The 15,972-nt window shown below is 52.4% G+C and overlaps 1 protein-coding gene across 2 annotated transcripts; it reads left to right on the top strand.

Annotated features, from left to right (window-relative positions):
• Positions 1-6,960: 6,960 nt before the first annotated feature.
• PCK1 (phosphoenolpyruvate carboxykinase 1) lies at positions 6,961-11,976 on the top strand. 2 transcript variants are annotated; one of them, XM_029221081.1, is made up of 10 exons: positions 6,961-7,047; positions 7,223-7,486; positions 7,992-8,173; positions 8,648-8,851; positions 8,975-9,162; positions 9,377-9,539; positions 10,158-10,382; positions 10,475-10,606; positions 10,993-11,088; positions 11,432-11,976. In XM_029221081.1, exons 2-10 carry the CDS (start codon positions 7,263-7,265, stop codon positions 11,884-11,886), a joined length of 1,869 nt encoding a protein of 622 aa, XP_029076914.1. In that variant the 5' UTR covers positions 6,961-7,047; positions 7,223-7,262; the 3' UTR covers positions 11,887-11,976. The 2 variants fall into 2 exon arrangements, with proteins under 2 accessions (XP_029076914.1, XP_029076913.1); XM_029221080.1 differs by having other exon boundaries at positions 6,961-7,486.
• Positions 11,977-15,972: the final 3,996 nt, after the last annotated feature.

Genomic DNA, 15,972 nt, shown 5'->3' with positions numbered 1-15,972 from the left:
CTGAGTTTTAGGAATTATCCCCAGCACGGATCAGAAAAGACATTTTTGTTCTGAGCCGCAACACTGCAGGCATGTGGAAGAACTTGCTTAGTTACCAGGGAGCTCTAGGAAAGAGAGCGTTCAGTTCCCGAGCGATTATCATTATTTCCGATAGAGTTAACTGCGCTGCAAAGCGGATCCATTTTCTCGCTGCAAAATAAGTGCGTTGGATTGTTTTTTTTTGGTGACTATGCAGTTAGTTCTTTTTGCCCCGTGCTTTGCCTGATGGTGCTGTCTTTTCTCTGTGAGTGTGCTTGGAACGGCGTTTGGCGGTGAATCTGTTCTCTCTGCTCCACACGCTCTGGGAAAATGGACTTGCTTGCTCTGTAGCACCTGAAATCGAGGGCACTGTGAGTCGGAAGGACCGGCTCAGTGTAGAGATAAGGAAACTGAGACCGTAGAGGGTAAGGGACCGATCCAGAGACGCTCAGTAACGATGGCACAAGCATTTTCAAAGACCACCTGGAGCCGTACCACCCAGCGAACGCCCTCCACACTACAAGTCACGTGCAAGCACATCGGAAGAGTAGAAAACTGGTGGGGGACGGGTGGGTGCGTTGGAGACCTGCCTGCCTCCTAGAGTGGCCTTCAGGTGAGCGCCCCTCCCCCACATACAATATACCTGCTCCCACACTGGGCCGTTGTCCCACATCTTGCACATAAAAGACGGCACTACATAATCTTTTTTGGTTTTTAACTGAGGTGAAATTCATAGCATGAAATCAACCATTTTGGAATGGAATGTAAAAAAAAAGGTCATGAAGAACCTAAGGGCAGGACAGGAATAAAGACGCAGACATAGAGAATGGACTTGAGGACACGGGGAGGGGGAAGGGTAAGCTGGGATGAAGTGAGAGAGTGGCATGGACATATGTACACTACCAAACGTAAAGTAGATAGCTAGTGGGAAGCAGCCGCATGGCACAGGGAGATCAGCTCGGTGCTTTGTGTCCACCTAGAGGGGTGGGATAGGGAGGGTGCGAGGGAGACGCAAGAGGGAAGAGATATGGGGATATGTGTATACATAAAGCTGATTCACTTTGTTATACAGCAGAAACTAACACACCATTGTAAAGCAATTATACCCCAATAAAGATGTTAAAAAAAAATAAACCGTTTTAAAGTGTAAAATTCAGTGGCATTTCGTACACTCAGTGTGACGCAACCACCACCTCTATCCGGTTCCAAAACTTCCATCACCCCTGAGGGAGCCCCCGACCCGTTAAGCTGGATTAACATCATCTTTTAAGGACCCTTTCAATTATATGATTCTATGGCTTTAAAATAGGAACTCAACTCATTCAACTCTGTAGAAAACAAACAAACAACAAAAAAAAAAACCCTCCACACTTCAGAGCCTTTTAAGATTTCCCCATAAAAGTAGAACATCTAAATATTTGTCCCTAACAAACACAGCCGGGGTGGGTGACTGGGATTGCCAGGGGTAGATGGTGCCACACAGATCATTACACGACTGAACAGCGTTTTCCTGCCGTTGGAAACTTCCACGCCTGGGCCAGTTGGTGCCCGCGGAGTAGCATCCCTGGCAATGGACACCCAGAGTTGATTTGCGCACATACTTTTGGCTCCAGGACAAGATATGGGATTTACATTGTTAGTTTCTTATCACCTTCTGGAAAACTGCTGTCCCTTTGATCTTGACCAGGAAAGGGGCATGCTGACCTACGAATTCAGATTCCTGAACTGAGAGGCATTTTTGTGGTCATTCCCTGGGTGTAATGAACCTCTCCATCACCCCCATTGGTGATGGGGTGGAGTGGGGAGGTCTCGGGCTTGCAGTTGACAGCCCTTGCTTGGGAAAATGGCTTATTTGCCCTCTCTGGGTCTCAGCGGTTCCACCCCTCCAATGAAAGAAGTGGTTGTGAGTGGTGGATTTCCAGTGTTTTCTGAAACTCCTTGTTCAAACAGAGATCCAATATGGCAGTCTAATATAATACTCACCACGGGTGAAGTCAGAGATGCTGCGGGTGAGGAAGGCTCTGGGCACATCTCACCTGGCCATTCCCCCTTGCTCCTCCGGGAGGCTCAGAGGGATGCCCCCAAATCCCTCAGAGCACAGGATGGAAACCACAGATCCTGGCTGTACAGGACCTCCAAGCACTGGTGCTGATGGTCTTTGGAATTTTTATTTTATTGGCCTCAAGGTAACCATTGACCAATGGATGTCAACCAAACTGTCCTCAGAATCCTCTGGGAGACGCCACCCAAGTGCATGGCTTTGTTTTCCATTGCTTATCTGGAATGGAGCTATTCCGCACCCCTCGCCTCAACTGCTCATTCGTCCTGGCCCTGCCCTGGTTTCCACGTTGCCCTCCTGATGGCTCCATCCACGCAGGCATCCCGTAGGCTTTTCAGAGTCTTTCTCCCTCACTCCTCAGGACCCTGGGAGTGTGCTTGGACAGCTTAGGACAACAAAAAATGTGTGTGTGGCCTCAAGAAGGCGTAGGGAAGATGATACCTTTAGGTTTGAAACTATTTTTTTTTTAGTGTCTGGTCTTTCTCCTTTCAACAAAGAGGTTTTGTATGTGGACTCAACTCTTTAGATGTTTCTTCAAAAGAAGAGCAACTTTGTACATTAGGACATATGTGCTTAAGTGGCCCCGGGAAAGCTGGGGCTGGGGGTCCCTGCTGTGTTTGCAAATGCAGAAATGACAAATGCAACTCACAGGGTGGGCCGGCCAGAGGTGGCCACCCACCCTCCCCAGCCACCATGGAGTGTGTTGAAAACTCCATGAGGGGGTTTGACTGAAGGTCCTCAGGGATTCCAGCAGCAGGGTGACAGTAGAGCTGCCCTTGCAGGTCCCCGTGGAAACCAATGGCCGGTACTCAGCTCTGAGACTTACTTACAACTAAGCCCGTGGGTGAATGGGGAAGACGCAGTGTCACTGGTCAGCCCTTTGAAGACATTGCTCAGTGAGTCCCCTTTGGAGCAGGGAGTCTCCAAGGACAGGGGCAGACTGGAGCCCTAAGACATCATCAACAGAGGGATTAGGGAACTTTGCCTGTGAGTCCTCAAAACCCTAGCTTCTCTCTGTATCACTCTTTTCTTCTAGAGAACTCAGTACTTTTAGGTAAATCTGGGTCCAGTGTTTACTTTTAACATTTTGACAAGGGACACTTGCAAAGGAATAGTACCATCCTTCCATCACGTACGTGTGCGTAAGGGGACGGTTGGATGATTCACTGCTCCTACATTTTAACTGAACCAACTTGTTCTCACCGGGAGACTCAGAATGTAAAAACCTTGTAAGTGTTGGTAGCATGTAGAACTGCGCATAAATTCTAGTTTCTCCTTTTTGTTTTTAATCTAGGTACTCTTCAAGGGAATCTAACCTATTGTTACGGAGCGAGGGCTCCTGTGCCCATGGTATAGAAAGCCAAACTCTGACAGCTGGTGTTTGCAGGGCACCCAGCAAGGGAGTGGGAGACAAGCCTCAGACCTACTCCCTCTTGGTCTTTGAGTTGGGGGTGTTTTTAAAGGGGAAGAGCAAAGAAACAGGGATTATCCATCGTTTTGTGACATGTCCTACTCATAGTTTCAGGGGTCAGGATTCTCTGGCTTACGACTCTCTGGCCAGGTGGTCCGTGGCTCAGGGTCTGTGAGCTCACCCTGCTCTGGAGAAACAACCTGAGTTTGTATGTTAGTGATGAGGCCTACGGCAGCCCCTCCAGTGCGTTAGTGATGCTACCGGTGATGACGACAGCAGTCTTAGTCATCTGATTCTGCTTGATTAGTGTTCAGTTAGCATAGGATTGTGGTCAGAGGAGACAAGAAAGGGGATAAAGTTTTGGATAGATTAGTCCTAAAGTCGGTAAGGGGGGCTCAGTTTCAATCCCCACTCTTGTTTTAACTTTTCCCAAATCTTTGAGGGAACAGGGTGATGACCATTCTGGCCTACTTCTGCTGAAATGAGGCATAGTCCTACCTTAATTGGAGGAATGAAAAAGGAGGAGGGCTTCCCTGGTAGCGCAGTGGTTAAGAATCCGCCTGCCAATGCAGGGCACGTGGGTTCGAGCCCTGGTCCGGGAAGATCCCACATGCCACGGAGCAACTAAGCCCGTGCGCCACAACTACTGAGCCTGCGCTTTAGAGCCCGCGAGCCACAACTGCTGAGCCCACGTGCCACAACTACTGAAGCCTGCGCGCCTGGAGCCCGTGCTCCGCAACAGGAGAAGCCACCGCAATGAGAAGCCTGCGCACCTCAACCAAGAGTAGCCCCTGCTCACCACAACTAGAGAAAGCCCGCGCACAGCAACAAAGACCCAACACAGCCAGAATAAATTTAAAAAATAAAATAAAATTTTTTAAAAATGTAAAGAATCATGAAAAAAATAGTCTAAGAAAAAAATGGAAAATTATTAAAAAAAAAGTTTTCGGCCCCCACCCTTGTGCCGGTTGCTTACCCATAGACATCTTCCAATCCCCAAACCATTCCTTCACGACAAGCCTAAAATACTGCCCAGGGGTACTGATGCTTGGTCCAGAAGGGGATTCTCCAGCCAGATCCCCAGACCAAAGGGACTGGGCTGCTGCTGGATCTGCAAAGGAGAAGCCGCGCACCAGCAGAGGGTCCGCAGCCCATTGGCACTGATTGTTATCAAGGGAGGTGCAGAAAGCCAAACTCTGGCAGCGGGTGTTTGCAGCAAAGTCAGGGTTTATTTGCAGGGCTCCAGGCAAGGAGATGGGAGACAAGCCTCAGATCCACTCCATCTTGGTCTTTGAGTCGGGGGTGTTTTAAAGGGGAGGAACAAAGAAATGGGATTAATCATTGTCTTGTGACATTTCTGTGACATTTCTTAATCGTAGTTTCAGGGCTCAGGATTCTCTGATATATGACTCTCTGGCCAGGTGGTCCATGGCTCGGGGGTCTGTGAACTCACACTGCCCTAGAGAAACAACCCGCGTTTGTAAGTTAGCGATGAGATCTAGAGCAGCAGCTTCAGTGCCTTAGTGACGTTATGACATCAATGTTCTCAGTCATCTAATGCTGGTTGATTAGTGTTCAGTCAGCAGAGCATGGAGTTCAGAGGTGATGAGAAAGGGATTGAGGTCAGAGAGCAAGGGAACAGTTTTGGATAGAGTGATTAACCATAAACTCAGTAAGGGGACTCAGTTCTGGGGGGACTTGGTTTAACTATTTTTTACAGTTTTTACTGGCAAAATGGGAATCTCTACCCACTCGGGGAGATCAGCCATACTGGTGTAAACGTGTGTTCTGTGTATGTACGGTTGTGCCTTTGAATGGCTAATTTCACTGATGTCACATGCTGAGGAAGTGTCCCCAGCGACGGAGCATCACATTGTGGTTGCAATTAGACAGGACACTCACTTCTGTGTGGCTGATAGCATCATTAAGAATGAATTCCAGTGACCATCTAGGCAAATGACTTTAAACAGAGGCATCTCCTGTCGTGCTTATACTGAAAGATTCGGCTGGCTGAATTAAAAAGCTGAATAAATGAAACCTAGCGATGGGCTGATAGTTTCCGTGGAAGTTGGTGACACGTGCACACCCAGTGTGGCAGTGGAAGCAAAGCCCCGCAGGATGGTCCTCCAAGTACTCCCGGTCTGAGATTGTCGTTCCCGACGCCTTGTGATTGTCACGGCGCCTTGCAGACACAGTCACGGAGCCATCTCAGCTCACCCTCCACGGGGGAGGCGGGCAACTCCCCACCGCCCTCCTCCGGGGAGGGGGCGCCCACTCAGCTGTGGAGCTGGCTGTGGGGGGGCGGGGGGCGGGCCTTGGCCCCATTCTCCCGACTTCTCACCTAGTGTTCTCGACACTGGCCAGCAGCTCCATAGGTCATTAAATTCGACTGACGTTCTGACGGCTTGCAAAGCAGATTCTTTGCAGCTGTTATAAAGGTCTCATTGCTCAAGTGTAATCTAGCAAAACCAGCCCCCTCCACTCCCCGGACGCTAAGATTTGCAAGGGCGACAAAAAGTGTATAGTCGACTCCAGAAATAACTGCACCCAGCCGGAACTCCTCGGACAATACATGGAAGGTTCCAGAAGGGGCAAAGGTTCCTCACAAGGGGCAGTCCGGTGTGCCACTCCGGAGCCCAGCGGCTCCTGTTCCAACCCTCCCTCTGCCACCCACCAGCCCCGGATTGGGGAGTAGCCTCTGGGCCCCCTGTGTCTCAATGTCCTTGTCTGTACACAGACTGTTCGTGGGCGCCACCTCAGATGGTGGCAAGGAGTTAAGTCGATACAAAGCACTTACGACAATGCTCTGCACTTATTCATTCAGCGCCTACCGTGTGCCAGGAACTGTGCATACAAAACAGGGACAAAATAGGCAGAAATCCCTGCCCTCGTGGAGTTTCTTTCTATTTGGAGCGAGGGCAGGGGACGCACCATGGACACTCTATAAGGTTAATCACCCCTAATTAGGTCAGACAATTGCCAACAGCCGCACACCATCCCGTTGCATTTGGGGGTGTTCTTCCCGTTGGCCTTTGACTGTGGGGTGATACCTCACCACTGTCTCGTTCTACCAACCAGCAGCGGTCCGTACACAAGACGTACTGCCAAAAGCCCTGAGGTCCCCCCAAGCCGGTGCTCTGTCCCACCTGCCTGTCAGAGGGAGGGCCTGTGTTTTGCATCGGCAGGGGACTGGGTCAGAGTTTCGTCAATCAGAAGTTGTGCAAGGCTTTGCTGTGGCTGGGCCAGGGGCCGGAGGCCTCCAGCACTCATTAACAACTAACCGTTCAATGATTATCTCCCTGGGGTTTATTGTGGTGAGCCGGGCCAAAGCAAAACTGACCGTGGCCGTGATCCAAAGACCAGCCCCTGACGTCAGAGATGAGCCGCCCTGGGTGTGGCTGAGGGGCTGGACCTCTGTCCTTCATGGAATTTAAAGCCAGGAAGTTCTGCCCCCAAACACCAGACAGGGCCTTCCCACTGGGAACGCACACTTACCCGCGGGAAGAGCCTTGAAAGAGGCCTTTGGGTCCCTGATCCGGATCGTCCAAAGAGAAGAAAGGTAGGTAGAGCTGTTCGTTTATGTCTCTCACAAACTGCAGTGCTAACAGGAGCTGGCTTTCTTTTTTCCTCCCAGCCCCGACTGTCTGGCGAGGTGCAACCCGGACAAGGCGCGTGGAGTTGGGGGGCATCCGGGGTTGTTTTTGTTCAGGAAGCCTGTGCTTTTTCTATGGCAGGAAACTTGGCGCCCGTGCGCCTCAGCCCAGCCCCGCAGAGATGCCTCCCCAGCTCTCAGGTGGTCTCAGCTACTCAGCCAGAGTTGTCCAGGGCACCCTGGACAGCCTGCCGCAGGCCGTGAGAGAGTTCGTGGAGAGCAGCGCCAAGCTGTGCTGGCCCGACCAGATCCACATCTGCGACGGCTCCGAGGATGAGGACAGGCAGCTGCTGGGCCGCATGGAGGAGGAGGGTGTGATCAAGAGGCTGAGGAAGTATGACAACTGGTGAGCGCAGTCTCACGCTGTTGAGTCTCACCTGCACGCCCAGGGTGCAGGTGGGGAAGTGGTGGAGGAGGGCCTTGGGCAGGGCCGGGCCGGGGCTGTGTGGTTTGCAGACTCTTGAAAAGCTTAGGCAAAGGGCCAGAACCACAGAAACTTAATTTCATGACGTTCGCAGAGCAGCCCAAGTCGTCAAAGAGGGGGCGCATGCGAACGCTGTCTGCAAACTAGGTCCCCGGTCCAAAGGAAGGTCGGACAGTCCCTGTCCTAACAGACTAGCTCCTGGTCTAGTGTGTGTCTCCCTGACTGTGTCCCCGGCGGCATGGCTGTGTCCACACTGATGGAGCATCGCTAGCGCGCTGGGCACCGGCCAGGTGTGGGAAGAAAGTGGTGATGAATAACTGGTCCCTTCGTGAATGGCGCGGGGCTGAGGGTGTCCAGGGCGCAGGTGCCGTGCAGAGCAGCAGCCCTTCCTCTCCAGTCCTCACCTGTGTAGTTTTGCCTTTTGCAGCTGGTTGGCTCTCACTGACCCCAGGGATGTGGCCAGAATTGAAAGCAAGACGGTCATCATTACTCAAGAGCAAAGAGATACGGTGCCCATCCCCAAAACCGGCCTCAGCCAACTGGGTCGCTGGATGTCCGAGGAGGATTTTGAGAAAGCGTTCAATGCCCGATTTCCAGGGTGCATGAAAGGTGAGTGAAACGTTTATTTGAGCAAAATGTCAGCGAACCTTTTATTATTGCGTCTCTGCCCTAATATTACTCGTCATAGAACCTTTTCTTATTGCGTCTGCCCTAATGTTACTCGTCATAGAAACTCCCCCGGCCCCAGAGAGCCTTACATTCCACATGTGAACTTGGCCGCGTATTGAAAATGTGCATCTCAGTTCTGGTTTTATAGACTGTCTTATACGACCAGGAAAACGCTTTCTACACGTGTGGACTTAGATAGCTTGGTGGAACCCAACTGCACAATTATGAAAACTCTTTGATTTTGGAGTTCTGGCCACTTTTCAGTGGGCTCTGCTAACTCGGGGGCACTGGTGGCAAGCAAGGCGTGATGTTGTCAGAGGGGGAATCTTGAGAAGGGTCCACCGAGGGAAACAGTGGTGGTTGTTTGTGAGTCCGGGGTCATTTCTCACCGCTTCCCACCCACCGGCCCCGCAGGTCGCACCATGTACGTCATCCCATTCAGCATGGGGCCCCTGGGCTCGCCTCTGTCCAGGATCGGCATTGAGCTGACAGATTCGCCCTACGTGGTGACCAGCATGCGCATCATGACGCGAATGGGCACGCCCGTCCTGGAAGCGCTGGGGGACGGGGAGTTTGTCAAGTGCCTCCATTCCGTGGGGTGCCCTTTGCCTTTAAAAAGTAAGCATATTGTTTCAAAATCAAAAGCTAGAACTGAAAAAAAAACAAAAAGCAAAAAGCAAGCTTCGGCTTAAACCCAGGCGGGGACGGTGCACACTGATGTGGGCGTGTCCTCCCATGCAGAGCCTTTGGTTAACAACTGGGCCTGCAACCCGGAGATGACACTCATCGCCCACCTGCCCGACCGCAGAGAAATCATCTCCTTTGGGAGTGGGTACGGCGGGAACTCGCTCCTTGGGAAGAAGTGCTTTGCTCTCAGGATGGCCAGCCGGCTGGCCAAGGAGGAGGGGTGGCTGGCAGAGCACATGCTGGTAAGAAGCAGGAAATTCTAAATGCGCGCTGTAGAGGGTCGGGCAGAGGAGGGGAAGCGGCGAACCCCTACCGCTTCAGACTTCCGACCGTGCTCCAAGGACAGGTCTAGAGATTCCATCAGTAATGATGATGGAGACACCCTCCTAGACTAAAGCGTGCACCTCTGGGGCAGAAAGGAACGAAGTGCTTAAGGAGAAATCTTGCCTCCAACAGATTCTGGGCATAACCAACCCCAAGGGCCAGAAGAAGTACTTCGCGGCTGCCTTTCCCAGCGCCTGCGGGAAGACCAACCTGGCCATGATGAACCCCACCCTCCCAGGGTGGAAAGTAGAGTGTGTGGGGGATGACATCGCCTGGATGAAATTTGACCAACAAGGTGACTCTTTTAGGCCCAAGTGTTGATGATAATAATTGAAGCTAAGTGAAGTTTTGGCTTTCAGAACGTACCAAATTCTCTTAAATCCACAGTGTTTGGATTTTTAATTCATTTATTTCAGTTCCTGCAAAAGCTCAGACAGATGTATTCCATCAGCATTCTTTAATCTCATATCAAATCTGGATTGAAATGGGACCCTATATTGCTCTTTGTTTGTATAATGAATTGATTAAAATAGCTTGCTGGGGGGCTTCCCTGGCGGTCCAATGGTTAAGACTTCACCCTCCAGTGCAAGGGGTACAGGTTCGATCCCTGGTTGGAGAGCTAAGATCCCACATGCCTTCGGGCCAAAAACCCAAAATATAAAACAGAAGCAATATTGTAACAAATTCAATAAAGACTAAAAAAAAAAAAATAGCTTGGTGGGAAACTGGTGAGGAAGAAAGAATCAGAGTTGACTGATAATGCTGGGATGAGAAAAGAGAAATAGATTCTAGGCAGGAGGATAAAAATAAAAGACTTGAGAATTTGGTACAGAAATTAGCCTGGCAAGATATAAGAATATACGTTATGCTTTGCTTGGTATTTACTTCTACTACCTGGTTTAAAACTTTCCAGGTAACTTGCGGGCCATCAACCCAGAGAACGGGTTTTTTGGTGTCGCTCCTGGAACCTCTGTGAAGACAAACCCCAATGCCATCAAGACCATCCAGAAGAACACCATCTTCACCAACGTGGCCGAGACCAGCGATGGGGGCGTTTACTGGGAAGGCATTGACCAGCCACTGGCCTCGGGCATCAAACTCATTTCCTGGAAGGGCAAGGAGTGGGACCCCAAGGATGGTAAGCGCCCCCCCTGGGAGGCCTGGGGCCCCAGCCCACGGGTGTGTGTGTCGGGCCAGACGCTCAGGGCCTCTCCTCTCTTGCTGCTGTAGGGGAGCCTTGCGCCCACCCCAACTCGCGGTTCTGCACCCCTGCCAGCCAGTGCCCCATCATTGACCCTGACTGGGAGTCTCCGGACGGCGTGCCCATCGAGGCCATCATCTTCGGAGGGCGCCGACCTGTTGGTGAGGCTCCCCTGCATTCGGGCTGGGGACCGGAGGACGTGGCGCACTCTCCCCTTTGCCGTGACCTTGTCGGAGGGTGTCAGGGATGCAGAGCTTCCTTTCCAAAATGGCAGGGTAATGAGCAAGCTCCAGCCTAGAACGTACTTTCTGGCCACCTAGAACTTCTGGATCCTTGGTCCTGTGATGCCGCCCCCAGATTGACTTTGGCTGCGTGGCCTCCTGCTGTAACTTGACGTGGCGGCATCTGCCCTTAGCTCTGGGGATGCAGAATTAGCTCAGTTAGAAAGACAACACACAGCTGTGTCTTTCCATTTGCGAGACGGCATCGCCGGCCTAGGGGTCTGGGTGTCAAGGCCTGTAAAGAACGCTTCTTTCTCCTGCTAAAGGTGTCCCTCTGGTCTATGAGGCTCTCAGCTGGCATCATGGCGTGTTTGTGGGTGCGGCCATGAGGTCGGAGGCCACGGCAGCGGCAGAACACAAGGGTGAGTCCGGCCAGAATCTGGAGCCGCCGAGAAGGGAGATGGACTGCTCTGTCTCTGTGGCTCTCTGTCTCTGTCTCGGTGTCTCTGTCTCTCTGTCTCTCTGTGCCTCTTTGCCTCTGTGTGTCTCTCTCTCTCTCTGTGCCTTTCTGTCTCTGCCTGTCTGTCTTTGTCTCTCTCTGGCTCTGTTTCTCTATCTCTGTCTCTGTGTTCCCTCTCTGTCTCTGTCTCCCTGTGTCTCTCTCTGTGTAGAGAGGTAGAGAAAGCCAAGTGGCCATGTCAACAGTAAATGTGCCAACGGCGTCCTCTGAGGCATCATTTACCAACAGAGCCCCTCTGTTAACAGGCAAAGTCATCATGCACGACCCCTTCGCCATGCGGCCCTTCTTCGGCTACAACTTCGGCCAGTACCTGGCTCACTGGCTCAGCATGGCCCAGCGCCCCGAGGCCAAGCTGCCCAAGATCTTCCACGTCAACTGGTTCCGGAAGGACAAGGCCGGCAGGTTCCTCTGGCCGGGCTTCGGCGAGAACTCCAGGGTGCTGGAGTGGATGTTCAACCGCGTTGGCGGGGAAGGGGGCGCCAAGCTCACGCCCATCGGCTACATCCCCGACGAGGACGCCCTGGACCTTCGGGGCCTGGGGGACGTCAGCATGAAGGAGCTCTTCCACATCTCCAAGGAGTTCTGGGAGGAGGAGGTGGAAGACATCCAGAAGTACCTGGAGGGGCAGGTGAACGCCGACCTCCCCCACGAGATCGAGAGCGAGGTCCTGGCCCTGAAGCAAAGAATCAGCCAGATGTAGTCACACCCCAGACCTCACCTGGTCCTCCGCCTCCAATCCGTACAGTGCAAGCGAGAGAGCGAGAGAGAGAGAGAGAGAGAGAGAGAGAGATAGAGAGAGAGAGAGGGATGGGGCTTCCTGAGTTCTCACTGCTTGCAGCACCGCAATGACCGCACCCAGAGGCCGATCGAAAGACACCCCTTAATTTTTCTGATAAGATCACAACAGAGTAAGGCTAGTCACTAATGAGGCTGTGGAGGGAAATCTCGGCAGGCTCCAGAGTCCACTATGCGATGCACCTTTGTTCAGCTTAGGGACACTCAGGCTCAGAGTCTTTTTTTGTTCCTTCTCTTTAGTTGTATCAGTTAGCCGGAATGCACAGAAGAAGATACTTGAGCTGTATATATGTGTACGTGTGTGTGTGTGTGTCTGTCTGTTGTCTAAAGCACATTTAATAACTGGAAAAATCTTGGGCAAGATTACCTACTAGTAGTTGCTAGAAAGCGATGTTGCTTTGTTATTAATATGTGTGTTTAAATTATTTTTATATACCGTAGTTCCTTACCTCTACATAATTTCAACGTTTTCCCTTAACACTTCTTGGAAAAAAAATCACAAAATAAACTTTTATAGAAAAGATGGATTTGTTTGCTTTGTTTTTCTTATTTGAACCACCACAAACAGGGAACTCTGATGAAGCCCTTTGTGATGGAATCCCCTGCAAAGAATCCCCTAACCCCTGACGGAGGGGTTAGGTGGGGTTGGAGGGGGCAGGACAGAGCCAGGTGGGGAGGTGTGAGCAGAGAGAATGCTACCCGGAGGTGACACGGTGCCACACTTTGGATTTTCTGAGTTAACCACTGGTTAGTGCCTAGAAGTCACTAGTTAGTGTCCTTGAACAATTCCACAAACCTTTCAATGGTGGATCCTGTGTAACTGGAACAGGAACGTTTAAAATGTGCTTTTGGACAAAACCTTGGGTCTGGGGGCTCGGCTTTCCACAAGAATTATATCGTGGCTAACTTCACAGGTTTTTGTCAATAAATACTTTTTTTGAGCAATGCTTTTCTCCACCATCATCCATAGGGGAAGAGAGTAGAGAGAAAAATGTCCTTCAGAAGAAACAGCAAAAGGGCTCTCCAGGCATTGATGGAGCACCTTCTGTATACAGAGTGTCGTGCCATTGGTGGGCTCACAATGGGCTGCCTCAAGCCCTCCGCTGGTCCCTCTGTTCCAGATGTTCGTTTATCGGGTCCTCCGGGCAATCCGAACGAACCACACACTGGACGGGGCCCGCGCATTCTGTGGATGCACAGGGCCTTCTCCGGTTGCCGTTCTCCTTTCTGGGCCGGCTCTCCCGCTCAGCACACCCCAGCCGTGCGTGTTCTCAGGGGGGTCAGGACGCCTTGGTTTTGCTCGCTGCCACAGCTCACAGACTCGCTGGTTCCCCAAAAGTCCTCTGTGCCTTGCAGGCACCACGTGGAAGGTCAAGCTGAGATCCCCCCCTATTTTATAGGTCGGGAAACCGAGGTCAGACGGGTCCGTCGGGGCTGGGAAACAGCAGCCAGAGTTTTCTTCTCCTTTAAGGCGTTGAGAGCTGCCGGGGCTCTGCCCACAAAGTGTCAAGTTCTGATAGCAAAACCACTGACGGGAAAAACCATTTAACTCAGTTAAACGCTATCTGCTGCATTAATTTAAATCAGTGGCTTTCAGACTTGTTTTTCCTTTTCGCTGCAGAACACTCGCTTGACATGTACTCTGACTCAGAAACCCAGCAGCTAAGGGAGACACAACAGGAGGCTGGGTGGGTGTGGGGACCCAGGCCCCCTGGCTTCCTTTTTTCCACCCCCTGAGGCAGTTCCTTGGACCCCTGAGAGGCACTTCCAGGATATAGCGTGGGCACCATTTTTAAAATGCATGCCCCTGGCCCCGGCTTCCTGTTCTAGGCCCTCGGTAGGCTTCATCCCTTTTCGAGTAAAGCCAGCCATCTCAGAATTCCCTGTGCACAGCATCACTCACCCAGCCAGCAGACTCTTATATGACCATGTTGCCACCTGGCCCAGGAAGCCTGGAGGACAGCCTGGAGGAGGTGCCTTAAACAGAATAAGAGTTTTCAGGGAGCCAAAAGGACTCAGCACTCGCCATTGGCGCCTAAGTCAGTTTCCGAAAACCGTGCCCACTGTGTTCCACCTCGAGGTCCTAGTTTCTGTGCTGGGCCCTGTGGCCACAATCATCAGGACGCTATGACCTTGATGGCTGACATTATAGTGTTCTGCCTGAGCCCGAGCCAGGCGGGAAGGCAGGTAAGGCCAAGGCCGTTTGCAGGTGGTCAGGCTGAGGCCCTGAGAGTGGCCCATTGGTCAGGTGGGATGGGAGTGAGAATGAAAACTCAGCCCCCCAGTTCCTGGTCAGCCCTCCCCACAGTACACATGAGTCCAAATCAACACAGGGACTGACGTTTTCTACTGCAATCCAGTGTAGGAGCTGCCCCCTGACCTCCATGGGTTCCCAGAGCCCTGCTGGGGTCTGGGTTAAAGACCAGAACACAGTAGGTACATAGCACATATTGAACCAGGACAACAGACCTGTCCCTGTGTTCACCCGAGGTTCTGGGGGAGAATCCAGGGGAGCGGGGCAGGTGAGGGGGCGGGGCCGGGGGCTCTGGGAGTCGGGAATTGCAGGGCCCTGTCCCCTTCCTCCCTCTCTGCTTTGGCCAAGCCTAACCCAGAGTCCCCAGTCTGCCCCTGCTCTTGCCCCCCCCCCCCCCCCCGCCCCGGGTGCCACACAGCATGTTCCTTCCCGAGCTTTAAGGCCACAGGCGGGGCCCTGGAGGCTCCTGGACCTGCTCGCCTGCCAGAGCGGTGACCTCACCTCTTCTTTGTCCTCACTGCCAGCAGTTGCAGCAACAAGGGACCGGGTTCCATCATCTATGGGAAAGGGCGGGCTGCCTCATCCCTCCCGCCTGCACTCCTTCCTTTCCTCAGGGGCAGTAAATACTGCTGACCTTGGACACATCCCAGCTCTGCCTTTGGCCAGCAGCGTTACCTGACATGACACCCTGATCGGTGCCGTGACACAATAAGACCTCTGCTGGAGTCCAAGGAGTATAAAACGAAATAGCCCAACTCAGCATAGGTGCTGGGGCCCAGAGGGTCTGGATGTGAGTCCCACGCTACCTCTTCATAGCAGTGTACCTTCAGGTGACTGCACAAAACTCTGAACCTCAGTTTCCTCAACTGTAAAATGGCCTCCACTCCAATCAGGGCTGACATTCGATATGGTGGGGTTGGAGGTGAGAAGCTGAAATCACCCCACACAGGCTGATGGAGAGCTGCTGCCCCAGCACTCTGACTGCCCCTGGCTCACCCATCCCCAGTCTTCCCTCAGGACTCCCAGACCTCCGCACACAGCTGAGGGGCTCCCAAATCTGGGCTCAGGATCCCCTCTGGGTGGTCATTGCTCCCACTGGCTTTTAAATATTTTGAACATCACTCCTGTCCTAGCCCCGCCTCGATGCTTTGACGCCACACAAATCCCCCAACTCAGAACTTTGCTGCAAACCATGGAGCTTGGCCGGTGGAGAGGAAACCCTCTAACTGAGAAAACCCTGAGTCCTCCGACCTCCCTGCAATGGATTGAGATCAAGCTTCCTCCAGGGGGAAAACCGGGGCCCTGAGATGGAGGCAAGTTTCAGAGGGAGTGATATGAAAAATGTGACTTTTTCCTGCTTTTCTGAAGCTTTCCTTGAGTCTTTCTTGCACAGAAAGCTGAACAGAGTGGGACCCTTGGGAGATGCTCCACGCGGGCTCTTGTTAAGGATCACCTCCCGGGACCACAGCACGGGTGACAAGGCCAGTGCCGCAGGCAGGGTGGCTGTGGTTCTGATTATTACAGAGCTGCTCCCACGCACGATGTTCTCTCTACCATCTGCCCCCCCCCTCCACCCCAGAGCCCAGAGGTTTCTTTGATGCCACAGAGTTGGGATTCAGGGCTGCTACGGAGGAACGACAGACGTCACTGGTCCACAGTCACATCCGGGGCGGGGCCCAGAACACACGTCTGGCTGACACCTGCCACATCTTTGCGCTGATGCTTGCTCCTGGGGGC

The sequence above is a fragment of the Monodon monoceros genome, unplaced genomic scaffold, assembly GCF_005190385.1.
Source record: "Monodon monoceros isolate NGI ecotype Baffin Bay Population unplaced genomic scaffold, NGI_Narwhal_1 Super_Scaffold_13, whole genome shotgun sequence".
NCBI classification, from domain to species: Eukaryota; Metazoa; Chordata; class Mammalia; order Artiodactyla; family Monodontidae; genus Monodon; species Monodon monoceros.
The sequence above is the reverse complement of the archived record's forward strand: the minus strand, read 5'-3'. Positions and strand labels throughout refer to the sequence as shown.